The 20,022-nt window shown below is 42.2% G+C and overlaps 1 protein-coding gene across 1 annotated transcript in view; it reads right to left on the bottom strand.

The window, feature by feature from the left end:
• The window catches only part of LOC144504127 (low-density lipoprotein receptor-related protein 1-like), a 1,391,705-nt gene that overhangs the window by 450,506 nt on the left and 921,177 nt on the right, over positions 1-20,022 (bottom strand). Inside the window, exon 35 of the mRNA XM_078229303.1 lies at positions 2,386-2,526. Within this exon, the coding sequence (XP_078085429.1) occupies positions 2,386-2,526 (141 nt within the window). The remainder of the gene's footprint in view (positions 1-2,385; positions 2,527-20,022) is intronic.

Below are 20,022 nucleotides of genomic sequence, written 5' to 3'. Positions count from 1 at the left end.
ATGTATCTTTCATGTTCATTCTTTGAATAATTGTTTTGTAATAACCTATTTGTAATAAACAAAAGTAATCCCTGATTAAGGAGTCAGTTGATGGGCCAATCAGAGAGGCTTTTCCTTGTATTTAACCAGGAGTTCCTCTTGGACTCCCGAAGTTAGACTGCTGATTGACAGCACTCTGTTGTACTGCTGTTGGAATTGTAAATAAAGGGATTTTGGTGAAGGGACTTCTGCCTCCAAAGACTCATTACAGCCTCCTGCTAAATTAAGTTCTCCCACCCGCCATGCTTGTGCAAGAGGTGAAACCAGAAGATTCCAGCCAAGGTAAAACACCTCGCAATGATCCACATGGCTCCATGCTCAGAACTCATTCAGCTCCATTTAGAACAGAGGATTGCACTCACTTCCTGGGCTCACTTCTGGAGATCTACAATTCTGCAAAACTTCCCCAGCCTACCTTGTTGAAACAGCCTATTCCCTTGGATCAAGTCTAATCCTTTCATTATCTTAAGTGCCTCAGTCTTATCTCCAATGCTATGCGTTCCCAAAGTAAAAAAGCCTGAGCTCTTTCAGCTTATCCTGGTAACTTCGAGCCATTAAACCAGCAGCAGCATTTTAGATGAACTCAATTTTACAGCAGGTGGAAGGTGGGATGTCTTTCCTGACAGCATCACTGCAAATCAGCAACAGAAATTCCAATCAAAATGCAAATCCGAATGTGTTCCTTCTTTAAAAGTTTCCAAGAGACTTTCTATCTCCCACCAAGATGGCACCAAAGAAGCAACTTGTTTATGCTTTTCACAACAACAAACATCACATCATATTTACGGTTCATTAAAGTATAAAATCAAAGCATCCTCATTCATATACGTCCCATTTAGTACCATGTGTTGAAGGCAATTGATCGTATCTAGTTGGCTTCAGAGATTCCATTTGTGGCTGGCGACCATTGTTTAGCTCAATTGGCTTTGTATCATAAATATGTTGTTGGAAATAAAGCACAAATTCGACTGGCAGCTGTTAGTGTTTGTGGTTAGCACTGTTGCCTCACAGCGTCAGGGAAGCCAGGTTCGATTCCCGGCTCAGGTCACTGTCTGTGCGGAGTCTGCACATTCTCCCCATGTCTGTGTGGGTTTCCTCCGAGTGCTCCGGTTTCCTCCCACAGTCCAAAATTCTAAATGCTAAATTCTCCCTCAGTGTACCCAAACAGTGTGGCAATTACGGGATTTTACAATAATGTAATTGCAGTGTTAATGTAAGCCTACTTGTGACACTAATAAGTTGGCCAGCAAAATTCTTCCTACATTGTGCCCATACTGCATAATTTTCTTTCTTCTCGTGCTGCGATATACATTTAGATTTGCATTTTGATTGGAATTTCTGTTGCTGTTTTGCAGTGATGCTGTCAGTAAAGATATCCCACCTTCCGCCCTCCAGAAAAATTAGCTCATCTAAAACACTGCTGCTTGCTTCCAAACTCACAGCAAGTCTTATTATATACCATCACCCATATTTCCATTGATTTATATTAGTGCCCAGCCCAACGTTACCTCGTTTTTAAAATTGTTATCCGCTTTTCAGATCCTTCAATGGCCTCATTTCGCACATTCTCAGTAACAACCTCCAGCCTCCAAGCCTTCAGAATCTCTACGTTCCTCCAATCTCAGTCTCTTGTGCATCCCAGATTCCCTTTGTCACTACATTGGCAGCAAGCCTTTAACCATTGAGGCTCCAAGTTCTGGAATTTCCTCCCTAAGTCTCCCTGAGTCTATACTTCTTGTTCTGATGGTCCTTTCATACCGACTTCAATGATCAAGCTTTTGGTCAACTGTCCTACCATATGTGGCCCAGGTTAAATTTTGTCTGATAATGCTCCTATGATTGGCCTTAGGATATTTTACCATGTTAAAGTATAAAAACAATGTGCAATATGCATGATCATTATGGTGTAGAACTTGTAGGCCACAATTCTCCCATTCTGGACTATATCCTGTGGCAGGGACTGCAGCATGGAATGTTTCCCACTGCAGAAGCCAGCTGGAAAGCGCACCAAATCTTCTGGACCTCACCTCATTAAGTATGAACCCGGATATTTTGCACCATATTCCGTGGCAGGGTAGGCCTGATGGCGTGTAGCCAGCCACCTTATCCTGGTGCCATATTGAAAAGGTGCCCAACATCATTGACTCACTAATAAAGAAAAAAGGTGGACCTCCTGAAAATGACGATGGATCCCGAGGAGCACCCTGAGGCTTCTGAATTATGCAGTCAATCATTTATTGAATTAACTCAGTGAACTCCCTATATCCCTATAGAAACAACACATTTTAGATGCACCTTATGACATGCAAAGGCATTTGTTCCTCATCACCAAACCTTCCATCTTACCTTGTTGAGTCTCTTTGCCGTAGACTTTCATATGCAGTACAGATGCAATATTTTTCCGCATGACAGCAGGCTCTGAACCATCCGCTTTGTTGCAGATTCCAATCCACCCAGAAGCTTGATCCGCCCACCAGAGCTTGTCTCCTTTAAAAACAGTCAGATTGCATCTCATCAGAATTGTTTCTTTTTCATTTAAAGTTCTTATTGCTAACCTAATGTTATTTTATCTTAAGGCATTGTATTATTTTAATCTCCATAATGCATATTCTTTATGTACAGTGCACAGTTAAAGCACGGATTTTACCATCAAGTTAATGATAATGTCAACTCAATAACTTGCAATTTTACAGTAAGATTGCACAGTTGCTACCTCAATTACAGTGTTAGAGGTTTTTAAGACCATAAGAAATAGGAACAGGAGTAGGCCAATCAGCCCCTCAAGCCTCCTCCACCATTTAATAAGTTCACGGCTGATGTAACACTCACTAAATTCGCTTTCATCCCTTATCTCCATAATCCTTAATTCCCCTATTGATTAAAAACCTATCAATCTCAGCCTTGAAAATATTCATGGACTTAGCCTCCACGGCTTCCTGGGGTAAAGAATTCCAAAGATTCACCACTCTTTGAGAGGAGAAATTCTTCCTCAAATCCATCTTAAAATGAGCACCCCCTTATTCTGTGACTGTGCCCTCTGGTCCTAAACTCTTCAATAAGTGGAAGCATCCCCTCAATATTTACCCTGTCTCACAACCTAAGAATCTGATATGTTTCACCTCTCATTCTTCTGAATTCCAAGGAGTACAGACTCAATCTCTTTAATCTTTCCTCATTTGGCAGTCCCTCCAAATGTGGGATCATCCTTGTAAACCTCCTCTGTACTGCCTCCAATGATAATATATCTTTCCTTAAATAAGGGGACAAAAACTCTACATATTATTCGAAATGTGGCCTCACCAGTACCTTGTACAGTTGCAGCAACACCTCTTTACTTTTATACTCCAGCCCCCTTGAAATAAATGCCAACCTTTTATTCGCCTTCCCTATTACCTTATGCATCTGTATGCTGGCTTTCTGAGTTTCGTGAACAAGGACCCCCAAGTTCATTTGTGCTGCAGCTTTCTGTAATCACTCTCTATTTAAATAACAACCCGCCTTCTCATTTTTCTTCCGAAATGAATTCCATTTGTCAATTTTCTGCCCACTCATTTAACCTGTCAATATCTCTCTGTAAACTATTTATATCCTCCTGACATCATGCCTTCCCTCCTACCTTTGTATCCTCTGCAAATGTGGCCACAGTACACTCTGTTGCCTTCCTCCAAATCATTACTACATATTGTGAAGAGGTACGGTTCCAACACGAATCCCTGTGGCACTCCACTGGTTATTGCTCTCCAAACTGAGCAAGATCTCCTTCTCACTACTCATTTCTTCCTGTTAGTTTCTTGATTCACTGATCATTATCAGCAAACACAGCTCAGAACAGAACTTGGAACATAGAACAGTACAGCAGTACAACACAGGAACAGGCCCTTCGGCCCATGATGTTGCGCCGAACATGATGTCAAATTAAACTAATCCCTTCTGCCTGTCCTTGGTCCATATCCCTCTATTCCTTGCAGATTCACGTGCTTATCTAAAAGCCCCTTAAACTCCCCTATTGTATCTGTCTGCAGCACCACCCCTGACAGTGTGTTCCAGACACCAACCATTCTCTATCTCTAACTTAATAAATGTGTTTGCGATAAACACAAGGGTGTGGAGTTTGCACATTCTCCTCGTGTCTGCGTGGGTTTCCTCCGGGTGCTCCGGTTTCCTCCCACAGTCCAAAGATGTGCGGGTTAGGTTGATTGGCCAGGTTAAAAATTGCCCCTTGGAGTCCTGAGGTGCGTAGGTTAGAGGGATTAGCGGGTAAATATGTGGGGGTAGGGCCTGGGTGGGATTGTGGTCGGTGCAGACTCGATGGGCCGAATGGCCTCCTTCTGCACTGTAGGGTTTCTATGATTCTATGATTCTAAACAGCGTTACTTACACTTGTGTCCGTATAAACATGAACTAAACTTCTAAAGAAATGAATCAACTGTGAAGTACTTTGGGGTTTCCTGAGAACATGAAAGGTGCTTTATAAATACAATTTTTTGTATTTCTTCATGTTTATTGTCATTCCACATTTATCAACCTCGTTGACAAAAGGCCTGAGCAATGCTCTCAATCTAAGCCAGAAGCCACAGAACTGGTGAGATCTCATGCATATTTTGCCAAACTGGGTACTTTCATACATTGCAGTAACTTATTTTCTGTTGCTTGGAAAATAATGCCACAATGGGTTTTTTCTCTCATTATTGAAACCCAGTTTCGATTTCATCACTTTGAATTTCTAATCTGCCTTTTAGATTTTCCCTTTCTCTTTTCGTAATTACAAGAAGGAGGAACATCAATTCTAGGAACTTTTTGACCTGATGTCATCATTAACCACTCTTTAGCTAAGTATCGTGTGATATAAAGAATCCAGTTGTCTGCCCTTTCCTGCGATAATCTTCTATGGTATCAATATGACATTTCTATTTCTCTCCCAACTACTCCTATAATATCACAAAGAGATTGCCAATTTAGTGGTAATTAGCATCACATTATAGAACATTTGTGGACTTGAGCCACTTGGAACGAGGTCAAACTCATTACACTTACAACCCTCACAGCAGTTTGTGAAATCAGATGATCATTCCTTCAGTAACAGTAGACTTGTATGCACATGCATGAAATGGAAGGATAATACTTCAAGACACTAGATTTATAGATATTATTAACAATGTCATACTGCCCGCATCAAGCACACAAACTGATCAGGCTATTGTATTGCTGTACAGCAGTGGTTAAAGGATTATTTTTACATGCATTTTATATTCTCTCAGTAAGATGTTGAGCGGAGGAATATTTTTACATAACAGAGGAGAGGATGGAAATGGATTGACTTCTGCATAATAAGATTAAATGGATAGGAACTATAGGTAATCATAGAATCCCTATAATGCAGAAAGAGACCATTTGACCCATAGAGCCTGCACTGACAAATATCCCACCCAGGCACTATCTCCGTAACCCCACGCATTTACCTGTTAATCCCCCTGACACTAAGGGATGATTTAGCATGGCCAATCCATCTAACCCACACATCTTTGGAGTGTGGGAGGAAACCGGAGCACCCGGAGGAAACCTATGCAGTCACGGGGAGAATGTGCAAACTCCACACAGTCACCCGAGGCCGGAATTGAACCCGGGTCCTTGGTGCTGTGAGACAGTAGTGCTAACCACTGTGCCACCATGCCGCCCACAATAGTGTAATACATTATGTCCAGAAAGTGGGCGGGTGGGGGGGGGGGATAAAAATTGTTCAATATGGAAAGGCATACTTATGAACTGCCATATGCTTAAGATGGAAAGTTTTATATCACATATAAATATATTAGAAATGCATTGGCTGGAATACTCTGGCTGATCACACTGGCAGGATCTTCTCATCCCGCTCCGCTGATGGTATACCTCCACCATGGATTTCCTGGTTGTGTGGGGTGGAATCAACAGGAAATCCCATTGACAGTGGTGGGACCAGGAGATCCTGCCCCTGGTCAATGGTGAATGGAGTGCCACTTCCCACCATGTGAAACATGCTGCGGGGGTAGCTCCCCCCACCCCCATTATTCCTCAGGATATTACTTTTCATTCTCCCCATTGTACTAAATCTGCTTAATAACTGAATACCTGAAGATCGGTCGGATTAAGATAGATTCCAATCATATCACTGGAGGTTAGGAAGAGTGGTTTTTATTTATTTTTATTTTTCAGTGTAAACTGGACAGTAGGTCGCTGAAAATTAAGAGTAATTTCAAAGAGGCCTCCATTTCGTGGCTAATACTTGTTGGAAGCAACTGGGAGCCTTGTTAAAATACTTCTGTTTTATTTTTTCATAGGCTGTTCGCGTCTCTGACAAGGCCAGCTTTTGTTTCTAATCACTTACTTGCCTTGAGAAGGCCAACCACCTTCTTGAAATGCTGCAGCCCATCTGAAAGGATTGATAGGGAGGGCAGTTAAGACTCAACCACATTGCTGTGGGTTTGAAGTCACCTGTAGCCTTGACCAGGTAAGGACAGCAGATTTCCAGCCTTAAAAGAATCAACAATCATTTCATGGTCAAGGTGAGCTGCTGGCCTCGTGGTATTATCACTAACTAACTACTAACGTAGAAACTCAGCTAATGTTCTGGGGACCTGGGTTCGAATCCCACCAGGATCGATGGTGGAATTTGAATTCAACAAAAAAAATCTGGAATTAAGAATCTAATGACCATGAAACCATTGTCGATTGTTGGAAAAACCCATCTGGTTCACTAACGTCCTTTAGAGAAGGAAAATGCCGTCCTTACTTGGTCTGGCCTACATGTAACTTGAGAGCCGTAGCAACATGGTTGACTCTCAACTGCCTTCGGGCAACTAGGGATGGGCAATAAATGCTGGCCAGCGACGCCCATGTCCCATGAGTGAATTTAAAAAAATTATTGAAATTAGCTTTCAATCCCAAAATTATTAATTGAATTGAAATTCCACCAGCTGACACGGTGAGATGGGAACCCATGTCCAAGAGAATTAGTCTAGACTTCTATATGATTAATCCAGTGACATTGCCATACCACCACTGTCTCTCTCACAGATGGAAATCCTGTGTCAATTTTGGATCCTGTCACAATTTTGGTTGAACAGTACTGAGCAGCCATACCTCAAAGAATATTGAGGGAACCACCAGCTGCACCCACTTATTTAATCACCTAAGTGAAACATCCACCACATTTCTCTCTGATTTATACACACTATCAAAAGAAATTCCAGAATATTGATCACATAGTTTCCGCATAGATTCTGAGGCGAAAAATCTGTTAAGGCCCAAGTTTGAGCAAGCAAACATCATGCTGCTTCCTGATTGCCATGGTTTTTGCATGCAGCAATCCATCTTGCTGGCTGGTGGCACACGTGACAGAGGCCTAACAGTATGTGAGGCTAGCCTGTGTTCCAGCTAGCCACCAGCTCTTAATGGAAGCCTGTCCCTCTGAAAGGGAAGCTGCACAGATTCAAAGGAAACTGCTTCTGCAACAGAATGGAAATGAAGGACAGAGTGAGTTCCCAGATGCAGCACAGGAAGCCCTATTCCAATGGGGGTGAACAGGATATTGCACTGTGGCCTGGATTTTCAAATGGATTGGGCTTGAGATGAGAACAGGCAGGAACACAAGTTCGTGCTTCCACGCCAGTTCCTTGCCACCATCCTGACCCTGAGACATTTCCAATCAGGTTAGCTTATCTATTTATTTGTTCACAGGATGTTGGCATCACTGGTTAGGCTAGCATATATTGCCCATCCGTAATTGGCCTTTAGAAGGTGGTGGTGAGGTTCCTTCTTCAACCACTGCAGTCCATGTGGTTTCTAAATATCCAGAGTTCTCTTAAAGATGAAGGTCCAGGATTTTGACCCAGTGACAATGAAAAAATTGTGATATAGTTCCAAGTAAGGATGTTGTGTGGCTTGAAGAGGAACTCACATGTGGTTGTGTTCTCATACTTCTGCTGGCCTTGACTGTCTCGGTGGCAATGGAAGAGGGCTTGAAAAATGCTATCAAAATACAAGTCAGATCAGCTTCCTGCTGCTTTTTGGCAGGCAGCTAATTAAGGGCAATTAACCATAACTATGGGGCTTCCATTTCATTGGCAATATGGGTGGCCCATGGCAGTCTGGAACCCTCCCAGGTCAAGATGGTGGTTCAGGGTGGGAAATGGGGGGTGTGGTAACAAATTACATGAGGGACTCCCCCCTCGACTCCCCCCACACACACATCCCCCACCCTCGACCCAAAATGGCTGCTGGGCCATAGCTTCGTCCTGCGAAGGTTCTGTCCATCCACACTCATGGCACCTGCCTCTCACTCCATTATGAGCCTGCAGCTTACACCTGTGGAGCAGTCAATGCATCAGACGTAGATGGGTTTTCCATTGGACCTCCAACCTTGGAAAACTGCAACCGTCCTTAATTGCATAGCAAGCCTGCTCCCTACCATTAATTGACCTGACCCTTTGAGAATCTAGGAGTGGGTGTCAGAACCATACCCTGGCTTGACCAGGACCCAGAAATAGACTAGCAGCCGGGTTCCCAAGTCAGGATGGAAAATCCTGGCCTGCATTTCAGCAGGAGGCCAAAATCAAATGGGGAGAGGAGGCCAGGGAGGTCAACTCTTGAGTTTGACCCTGAGGATATTGAGTGCATTTTAAATGATACTTCCTACCTACCACACCACAAACATTCATGCTGTTCAATGTACCACACACCCTATCACTCACCCAACGGATTCCCTGGCATTCAAGACACAATTCTAGCATTCAAATATTCCAACTCAACCTTACACACTTTTACCAATTCTGCCAGTCTCACAGCCACCTCGCACTCCACATACTGCCAGATTCTCACCTACAGCATGCATCACCCAAAGACAGCACGATCGCTGACGTTTTGCATCTTTCAGACCAAAAGGAAGAGCAGAGCCAGCGTGCGACAACAGTGCCTGCATGGAGCAGATGGCTGTCAGAATCATGGGATTAGCTGTGGGTGAGCCAATTGCATCTGCAGTCATTGAGAATATTGAGGATGTCAGCATGCCACCTCACCCTCACTTGCTACCTGGCATGATAAGTGAGGTGCTAGTGGTGTGTCCATGGGTTTCTTGCTCTTTACCCCAATGTTTTCCCTCACTCCACCTTCCCCTTCTGAATTTTCTGCCTCCAGATACCCTAGAACTGCCACTTGTCCAATCACAGCAGCTCAAGAAAAAGTTTTAAGTTTATTTATTAACATCACAAGTAGGCTTACATTAACACTACAATTAAGTTACTGTGAAAATCCCCTAGTTACCACACTCTGGCGCCTGTTCGGGTATACTAAGTGAGAATTTAGTATGGCCAATGCATCTAACCAGTACGTCTTTCGGACTTGTGGGAGGAAACTGGAGCTCCTGGAGGAAACCCACGCAGAAACGGGGAGACTGTGCGGACTCTGCGCAGGCAGTGACCCAAGCCTGGAATTGAACCCGGCGTCCCTGGCGCTGTGAGACAGCAGTGCTAATCACTGTGCCACCATGCAGTCCAATAACACAGCACCAATGAAGAGTCTTCATCAATTGATCTGACATTTGCAGGCACCAGTCCAAATAATGGCACTACATGGAAGGCAAGATACTGCCATTGTTGCAGATTTTCTTCCCTAAAGGACATTAGCGAACCAGGTGGCTGTAAAGATCAGGAGGTTTCCTTGGCGATGTTTGAACTGGCACCAAGAGATTTCATAGGTCAGGAGTTGATGTTCAGGGTTCCCAGAGCAACTCCCTCCTGACTGGACACCACTGTGCCGCCGACGATGGGTCTGTCCTGCCGATGAGACAGGATGTATCCGGGCATGGTGATGTTGGTATGCGGGACAATGTCTGTAAGGCATTATTCGGTGAGTATGACTAAGTCAGGCTGTTGTTTGACTAGACAATGAGACTAATGTCCCAAACCTCCTCTGTTAGTAAGGAGGATTTTGCAGAGGCCGTTGCCGGGTTCCAATGCTGGGTCATCCATTCAGTTTTATTCCTTTTTCCAGACTTGGCAGCTGTTTGATATGAGTGAGTAGCTTGCTTGACCATTTCAGAGGACAATTAAGAGTCCACTACATTGCTGTGGTCTGGGGCCCCATGTAGGCCAGACCAGATAAGGAAGGTAATTTTGTTCCTTAAGGGGCATTAGTGAACCCAATGGGTTTTTACAGCAATCAATTCATGGTCACTAGTAATGAGACTAGCTTTTAATTTCAGATTTATTAATTGGATTTAAATTCCACCAACTTCTGCTGTGTGACTTAAACCTTTGCCCCCCAGAGCACTAGCCTGAGCCTCTGGATTGTTAGCCCAGTGACCTTACCACTACACCAACACCTCTTCCCAGATCTGGATAGGAAGGAATCTAGATATACAGAAAAGTAATTGTGAACACTTTTTCATTGCCCTGCTACCTGATTTAAAACAAAGTCATGTAAATTTTTCGAGTGAAATTTATTCACCAATTTTACAGTCCCTCTGCAAATCTACGGAACTAATGTTTTAAGATAGGAGATTTGCATATCTCAGCACCATTTTGGTCCAATTATATCTGATACTACAAATACATTTGAAATGGTCTTGTCAGAATCCTTCAGATTTCAATTCACTTTTGCACTTATCCCTCATCTACAGAGCAGTCTTGGTCTACGGCAATGATATTAATTGGACAATTACTATAAAATGAAGATGCGCACTGGGAAACACAAATTGGACGGTGTCACTGAAGTGCTTTACCATTAAATACTCTTTGTGTAAAATTATGGGCAAGAAACCAATTTTTGATGGGCCATTAGTTTCTATTTATGGTTTTATTATATGACTACTTAGAGAAAATTGCTGTGTCATTAGCACTGGGCAAATTGCCCACCCTCATTTCTGTCTTAATGTTAAGTGTATATAGTAGATCATAAATGTCAATTAAAGGTCTGACAATTTATTAATAATATAACTCTACAATTTTTATCATAAAATAGTTTAACAATATGATTATTTCTTCATTTCGGCTTCTCAAACTGTATATAGACACCATGTCAAACTGAAATGAGTTTCTCGATTTGAAGAAGATATTCCGTGACATGTATCGTTTGCATAGTGTAAACCATCAATTCTCAGTTAAATCAAAATGAATCAATAGGACTGGCACTGTTCAATCAATCGTTTAGAACAGCCTTACTAGCGATGGCTAGAAAATTAGTTAGAAGGTAAATTATTTATAATGATTAATTAACAAATAAAAACTGATGTATAATGCTCTACACGTGAGTGATCATTGGGGAAACAAATTGGTTATGTTAGACAAAACTCTGGATAGAAAGACGAACCATTATTGATTACATTCTGACAGAAAGGAAGCAAACACTTCACCTTAAATATTTAATGTTGAAGTATATTCTACTTGATGCAATGATATTTTACGAAGCATCTTGCTGGAATGCAGAATGTCATAACATTTCTTACAGTTGTTACTTTACCAGATTTCATAGATGACAAACAAGTAACCAAGAATTTTACATCTGTAAAATTTTCCAAAAGAAATGTTGCTACATCTCCTCAAAAAATCTACAAATCATTTGGTAAATAATTTGCTATTAAATAATCATGACAGAACCAATGTTTCCTTTGTTAGTAATACATACTAAAGAAGCAATGATGACTAATTATTCTGGAGCTCGGATGGATAATTTAGTTAAATTAGACTGCATATTTATAGTGTAATACCCAAAAGCATTTTAATATATTTATCAATATTAGCAATGATACTTCATAAGCTTCACAGTGAGGTTTTTAAAAGCATTCTTGTTATCATGAATTCAATTTAAATGCATGCAAATGCATTTAAATCACTGTTGCACCTGTTTCGGGCGCGGTTCAGATTGCAGCCATTTTCGGGCCTTGGTAAAGTGGGCATCTGCGTGGACACGGGTGTAAATCACGCTAATTGCCTCACGCCCGACTTTACCAAGCTTTCGTGCCCAAAAACGGGCGTGACGCAATGGTAAAATTGGGCTCAATGTTTTGGCATCAACCACTACTTGTGGTAATGAATTCCACAGGAATTCCACTGAGTGGCTTGTTCAGCCATTTCAAAGGGCAGTTAAGAGTCAGCCATGTTGCTGGGGGTCTGCATCACATGTAGGCCAGACCAGGCCAGGATGGCAGGTTTTCTTTCCTAAAAAGACATTAGTGAAACACTTGGGTTTTTGCAACAATTAGTCGTTTCATTGCCATCATCGCAGGGATTAGCTTTATATTCCAGATGTATTGATTGAATTTAAATATCACCAGCTGCGATGGTGTGATTTGAACCCTTGCCCCCAGAGCATTAACCTGGGCCTTTGGGATTACGAGCCCTATGTCATTGCCACTTGTGCCATCATCTTCCCTTAAATTAAGCTTCAGAAAAAAATAGTGGTGTATGTCTTAACATTATATTCACTGTAATCGGACCATCATTTTCAAAGGTGGTACAATGGAAAAATTGCATATAATTCCAGATCAAACCAGCCTCCCATCCATTGACTCTGTCTACACTTTCTGTTGTCTCGGAAAAGCAGCCAGCATAATCAAGGACTCCACGCACCCCGGACATGCTCTCTTCCACCTTCTTCCATCGGGAAAAAGATACAAAAGTCTGAGGTCACGTATCAACCGACTCAAGAACAACTTCTTCCCTGCTGCCATCAGACTTTAGAATGAACCAACCTAGTATTAAGATGGTCTTTCTCTACCCCCTAGCTATAACTGTGACACTACATTCTGCACCCTCTCTTTTCCTTCTCCCCTATGTACTCCATGAATGGTATGCATGCAAGAAACAATACTTTTCACTGTATACCAATGTATGTGACAATAATAAATCAAATCAAATCAAATCAAAAGATCATATTATGTGTCTATACACTGAGTATTCTTACTTGTTCCATTATCTTGTTTAGAAAAAAAAGTAGTCCTCGAAAAGCATTTCACATTTGGTGAGCAATTCATAAGTATTTGAACACTTGACTATTTACTCATTTTGTATCACAGGAATCAGATCTAAGAACACAGGAATAAATGGAGGCCATCCGGCCCCTTTATGTCTGATCTGTATCAATCTATTCTTTTGACTTCTCTTTGATCCCAATGGTTGGAAGTTCCTTGTCAAAATCAGTTACTTGAAATGTTCACCATATTGCTTCCTGACTCGAAACAAAATGAGCTCAAATCCTCCCCTTTGTGACAATTATTCTGTTTATATTGAATGGCTTCCTATGAAATTACAATAATGCTCTGATTTTGAATTCATTCTGATGCAAGACTGAATAAAATAAGAATAACTTCTCTAAAGTTCCTCTGAATGCTGCATTGTTGGATTCTTAGAAAGTAAGAAGGAAAAGAGGAAAACACAACAAAGTTACTTTATATGATGCCTTTCATGACCTCAAGGCATGACAAAGTGCTCTGCAGTCAATGTAAGTGTAGAATGTAGGGTCAGATTATAAATCAGTCCACCTTTTCCCCCTTTGATGGGTATAAAATATCCCATGGCACTCTTTAAAGAAATGCAAGGGACTTCACATAGCAACATTTACCCCTCAACCCACATCTCCAGAAATTTTTATGGAACCTTGCCATGCACAATTTAGCTACAATATTTCCTTACATTACAATTCCAGAATACTTCATTGACATGGCGGCATGGTGGCACAGTGGTTAGCACTGCTGCCTCACAGCGACAGGGACCTGGGTTCAATTCTCCACACTGTCTGTGTGGAGTTTGCATGTTCTCCCAGTGGGTTTCCTCCCACAGTCCAACAATGTGCAGGGTAGGTTGGTTGGCCATGCTAAATTGTCCCTTAGTGTCCCAAAATGTGTAGGTTAGGGGGACTGGCTGCGTAAATACGTGGGGTTATGGAGGTAGGATCTGGCTAAGATGCTCTACCAGAGAGTCAGTGAAGACTCGATGGGCTGAATGGCCTCCTTCTGTACTGTAGGGATTCTATAATTCCATGACTGCAGTACACGTTGTACTGTGCTGAGGTCATGGAAAGTGTTATAGAAGGACAAGTTATTTTACATTAAAAATACAGTAAATGACAACAATGGCATATAAGAAAAATGCCAAACATGGTTATTTGTGTTATGAAGGTCACCAGTCTCAGCTTGAAGATAAATCTTCTTCAAGTACAGGGGGATGCATGAATGTATTTCAGGAAGACAGGGGCAGTTAAATATGAAGGGATCTGAAATATGCAAGATCAACATGAATGGGATGCATTTAGTGACACTGTGTCTGAAAAAAGTAGGCAATCATAAAAACACACTCTGAAAGTGCATAAGGAAGGCCATTCCTGCAGCTGCCCGGTGAGTTTGATCAGAGGTCATCAGTGAACTATTATTACAAGGCAAAGCAGATTACATCCGATTAACATCTATAAAGCTAAAAACCCATGGTTGATATACAAATTTAGCAGATCATTAAATTACTTATTACTCAAAACCACAAGACACAAATACAAGACAGAAACCACTTAATTAGTCCTAAAAGATCTTCTGGTTCATTTTATTTGCCATTCTATTAATGAGCAACACTTGCAAATCAGCAATGTATTTTTAAAATGAATATAATGGGCGGCACGGTGTTATAATGGTTAGCACTGCTGCCTCACAATGCCAGGGACCCGGGTTCAGTTCGGGCCTTGGGTGACTGTATGGAGTTGGCATGTTCTCCCTGTGTCTGCCTGGGCTTCCCCCCACACTCCAAAAATGTGCAGATTAGGTGGGTTGGCCATGCTCAATTGTCCTTTAGTGTCAGGGGAACTAGCAGGGTAAATACATGTGGTTATGGGGATATGGCCCAGATGGGATTGTTGTTGGTGCAGGCTCAATGGGCTGAATGGCCTCCTTCTGCACTGTAGGAATTCTATGATTCTATGATAATAACCAGATTTATATTATGGCATTCAATACTTCCATAATTATCTAAGTAGTATTTCATCAGTGTTCATAAAATATATATTTAGTATTAACTTAGAAATAATTTTGAACCACCTTCCTATTCAGTAAGATGGATTGTGAGAGGCATGGCAGAAAGGATAACTGCTACTTTAAACAAATTTGATGTAAGTGCAAAAAAATTAACATTGAAATTTAATGCAAATTATTTTGCTTTCCCCTAAGGTCCAACCTGGGTCTGTTTGAAGAAAACTTCTACAATTGGCGCTAATGTAATTCAAATGTAAATAAGACTTGTCTATTCTTAAGCTTTACATAGTAATTGCCAAAGCACAGTTCACTGCAAAGGTTTCTTTGAAGGTTGAGAAATGCATATTCAAAAGTCCTTTGACAGCGAGTTCAACAAAGACTCTATTAGGCAATATGAAAATGAGCATAATACAAGTTGAAATAAAGAAATAATTAATCAGCGACAGGCCTTTGCATGGAACCTCTTTTCTAAACCTTTCAGTGTCCCCTGTAGGCACAATCCCCAAAAATGTGGTAAAGTGAGCTTCACCTCACAAGACATTTGTCATTTCTTGATAACAACTCCATTAATCATTTTATAGATCTTGCTCTCTGCACCAAGACATATGCCAAAGTCAGCCAGACAATTTACATAATAGAAGTCAGAGGCAAGAGTTTACAGATGAAAAACACAGACAATACAGCCTGCAGCTTGGTTTTTTCTTACTAGCAGTTGCAACAAAACATATGGATCTCTTAAGATTTGAATTGGGAGGTCAATAGTACTATGATAAATGCATGTCAATAGTTCACACCACTTTCTTACTTAAGTATGTTGGCAGAGTATAAAATGACTAAGAGCAAACGAGGCATTTCTTATTGTTTGTCTAACTTGTGGCTTATAAATCAAGAAGGCTTTAAGGCAGTGAAAAATCAAATGAATTGCTTCATTACCTTCTGCATAATTTTAAGAAACTGGGAAATAACCTTTACACTGAATTGAATAATGTCAGGGCTGTGAAGAAAATGATATTCACTGTACAATAAATAGTAACAGTTCTTTGAAGCTTTGACAGTACCTTAAAGATTCTCAGGGGGGGAAAGAAATAATTTCCACCAGAGAATAGAAGAATCACAGAATCTCGACAGTGCAGAAGAAGGCCATTTGGCCCATCGAGCCTGCACCGACAACAATCCCACCCAAGCTCTATTCTCTTAATCCCACGTATTTAACCTGCTTGTCCTCCTGAAACTAAGGAGCAATTTGGCATGGCCAATCAACCTAACCTGCACATCTTTGGAGTGTGGGAAGAACAGTAAGAAGTTTAACAACACCAGGTTAAAGTCCAACAGGTTTATTTGGTAGCAAAAGCCACACAAGCTTTCGGAGCTGCAAGCCCCTTCTTCAGGTGGGCTTGGTGCTACAGTGCAGAAGGGCTTGCAGCTCTGAAAGCTTGTGTGGCTTTTGCTACCAAATAAATCTGTTGGACTTTAACCTGGTGTTGTTAAACTTCTTACTGTGTTTACCCCAGTCCAACGCCGGCATCTCCACATCGTGTGGGAAGAAACCAGAGCATCCAGAAGAAACCCACACAGACACGGGGAGAACATGCAAACACCACACAGACAGTGACCCGAGGCTGGAATTAAACCCAGGACCCTGGCACTGTGAAGCAGCAGTGCTAACCACTGTGCCACCATGCCGTAGATGGCTGCAAGCCTCAAAATTATTGCGATGGTAGCTGCGGATATCTAGAATCATCATAGAATCCCTACAGTACAGAAGGAGGCCATTTGGCCCATTGAGTCTGCACCGACCACAATCCCACCCAGACCCTATTCCCGCAACTCCACGCATTTTAACCTGCTAATCCCTCTGACACTAATGGATAATTTAGCATGGCCAATCAACCTAACCCGCACATCTTTGGACTGTGGGAGGAAACCGGAGCACCCGGAGGAAACTCACGCAGACACGGGGAGAATGTGCGAACTCCACACAGACAGTGACCCAAGCTGGAATTGAACCTGGGACCTTGGCCCTGTGAGGCAGCAGCGCTAACCACTGTGCCACCCAGGGAATGAACATAGAATCTATAGAATCGCTACAGTGCAGAAGGAGGCCATTTGTCCCATCGGTTCTGCACCATGCAATCCCGTCCATGCCTTATTCCAGTAAACCCTCATATTTACTGTGCTAATCCTCCTAACACTAGGATTAATTTAGCATGGCCAATTGACCTAACCCACACATCTTTGGACAGTGGGAGGAAACCGAAGCATCTAGAGGAAACTCATGTGGACACGGGGAGAATGTGCAAACTCCACACAGACAGTGACCCGAAGCCGGAATTGAACCCAGGTCCCTGGTGCTGTGAGGCAGCAGTGCTAACCACTATGCCACCATGCCACCCCCAGGAAAGGGGCTAGAGTTGGGTCCTAGAAGGTCAGACCACTGCATTGCCAATCGCAGTCCTTAGGAAAGTCCTAAATGGAAGTGGGGGGATGGGTCTGACTATGAAGAAGGAAACAGGAAGGAGCAAAGGAGGTTTCTGGTGGACAGAATCAGTAGGGGGATGTGGAAGAATGGCGAAGGACTGATCAATGGCTGCTAATGGACCACACGCTTTTAAGATGGAGCTGGGAGAAGTGACCCTTTTCCTCCTGGGTCAACATTAAAGCTGTTTTGACTTTTTTTGGCAGCAACTTGCATTTGTCTTTTTAAAGGCTACTTGTTAGGCTGTAAGACTGAGATGAGGCTTATCTGAATAGGGCTAATACTGACCACCTCAGGGCAAACCACTTTGGAGTGGGCACCCCAAAAAGGTATGTCATTTGCACCTGCAAGGAATTATATATAGACCAAGATGTAGCAGTCAGTAGCAAAGGAACAATGCTTTCTGTTTACCTAAGAACATAAGAGCATAAGAAATAGGAGCAGGAGTAGGCCATTTGGCCTCTCAAGCCTGCTTCACCATTCAATAAAGTTATGGCTGATCTGATAGGGGCTTTAACTCCACTTTCCTGAGTTCTCCTCTGTAATCCTTGATTAGCTTGTCAATCTGTAATCTATCTGGCTCAGCCTTGAATATATCCAATGACCCAGGCTTCACTGCTCAATTCCAAACACTGATGACACTCTGAAAGAAGAAATTCCTCCTCACCTCAGTCTTAAATAGGAAACCCATTATTTTGAAACCATTCTCCTAATTCTAGATTCTCCCATGAAGGGAAATATCCTCTCAGCATTTACCATGTCAAACCCCCTCAGGATCATATATATTTCAATAAGATCACCTCTAATTCTTCAAAAATCAATGAATATAAGCCCAACCTGCTCAACTATTCCTTATAAAACAAATCCCTCATCCCAGGAATCGGATTAGTAACCTGTTCTGAACTGTTTCCAATGCAAGTATGCCCCTTCTTTAGTAAAGTGTCCAAACTGTATGCAATACTCCACAGGGTGGCAGGTGGCACAATGGTTCGCACTGCTGCCTCACAGTGCCAGGGACCCGTGTTTGATTGCTGGCTTGGGTCACTATCTGTGTGGAGTCTGTATGTTCTCCCTGTGTCTGCGTGGGTTTTCTCCGGGTGCTCCGGTTTCCTCCTACAGTCCTGAAGATATGCTGGTTAATGCTAAATTGGCCATGCTAAATTCTCCCTCAGTGTGCCCGAACAGGTGCCAGTGTGTGGCAACTGGGGGATTTTCACAGTAACATCATTACAGTGTGAATGTAAGCCTACTTGTGACTAATAAATAAACTTATTTTAACTTTTTTTGGTATGGCCGCACCAGTACCCTGCGGAGTTGTAGCAAGGTGTCTTTACCTTTCACTCTTCTAATCTTCCTGCCAAATCAACAAGCTCACATATTCCCACATTTAACTCCATTTGCCAAATGTTTGCCCATTTACTGAGCAGGACACCTTTCCCGCCCCCAACACCACTCCACCTACCCCCTGCCTTGCTTTGCGTAGGCACTGAAAAACAAACACAGCATCTGTGAATTCCTCACCTGGCTGTTAAGCATTTGGGACATCCAGGCCCTGATTTTATCGGCATGGGCACTCCAAAATCAGGGTGAGCGAGGCTCGCAGAATGGCATTCCCCCCCCCCCCCACCCCCCGTTGACCTCGGGCGCGATCTTACGAGCCTCGGGCGCCCGTGCCGGTAAAATCAGGGCCCCAGAGTATGTCAAATGTGTTATATGAATCAAAGTTCTCTTCTTTCTTTTTAGACGTTGTGAGGCTGTATATAATTCACCAGCTAATTGAATCCAGTAGGCAACTGTTCTGAACTACAAATTACTGAACTATTAAAAATAGTAGTAAATCTTTATTATATTAGGATTTTATATAGCATGAAACTTAAACTTAGAATGATGATATACATTTTAGATGTGTAGAATTTTGCTAAATGGATGCATGATTAGTAGAGGAGACAACAACTTGTGTTTCTATCGCGTATTTAACACAATAAATAAAATTTCCAAAAGCACTTCACAGGAGAACTACAGAACAAAATATGATGCATTTATGGGCTTAAAGTCAAATAAGACCAATTAAGAGGTGGTGAGATTTTGATGTGTGATTATCCTGATCGATATGATGCAGGTAGTACACAAACTGTTTACTTGACAATTTTCATAAAGTGATGGAACAGCAGACAAGAGAAATGCCTTCCCTCCAACATAAGGTCTGAAGTGGGTATCTTCACTAATGATTGAATGATGTTCAGTATCATTCTCCTTAGATACTGAAACAATCCTTGTCCATATTCAGCAAGAGCTGGACAACAGTCAGACTTGGGCTGATAAGTAAAACGTGCTGCCAAAGGAGGCCTGGTGAGTTGCTGCAGTGCATTATGTACGTAGTACACACTGCTGCCACGATGCGTCAGTAGTGGAGGGAGTGAATGTTTGTGGATGCAGTGCCAATTACATGGACTGCTTTGTTCTGAATGGTTTTGAGCTTCTTGAGTGTTGTTAGAACTGCACTCAACCAGGCAAGTGGAGAATA

Source organism: Mustelus asterias, chromosome 14 (assembly GCF_964213995.1).
Source record: "Mustelus asterias chromosome 14, sMusAst1.hap1.1, whole genome shotgun sequence".
Classification (NCBI taxonomy): domain Eukaryota; kingdom Metazoa; phylum Chordata; class Chondrichthyes; order Carcharhiniformes; family Triakidae; genus Mustelus; species Mustelus asterias.
This window is presented reverse-complemented; position numbering and strand designations above follow the sequence as displayed.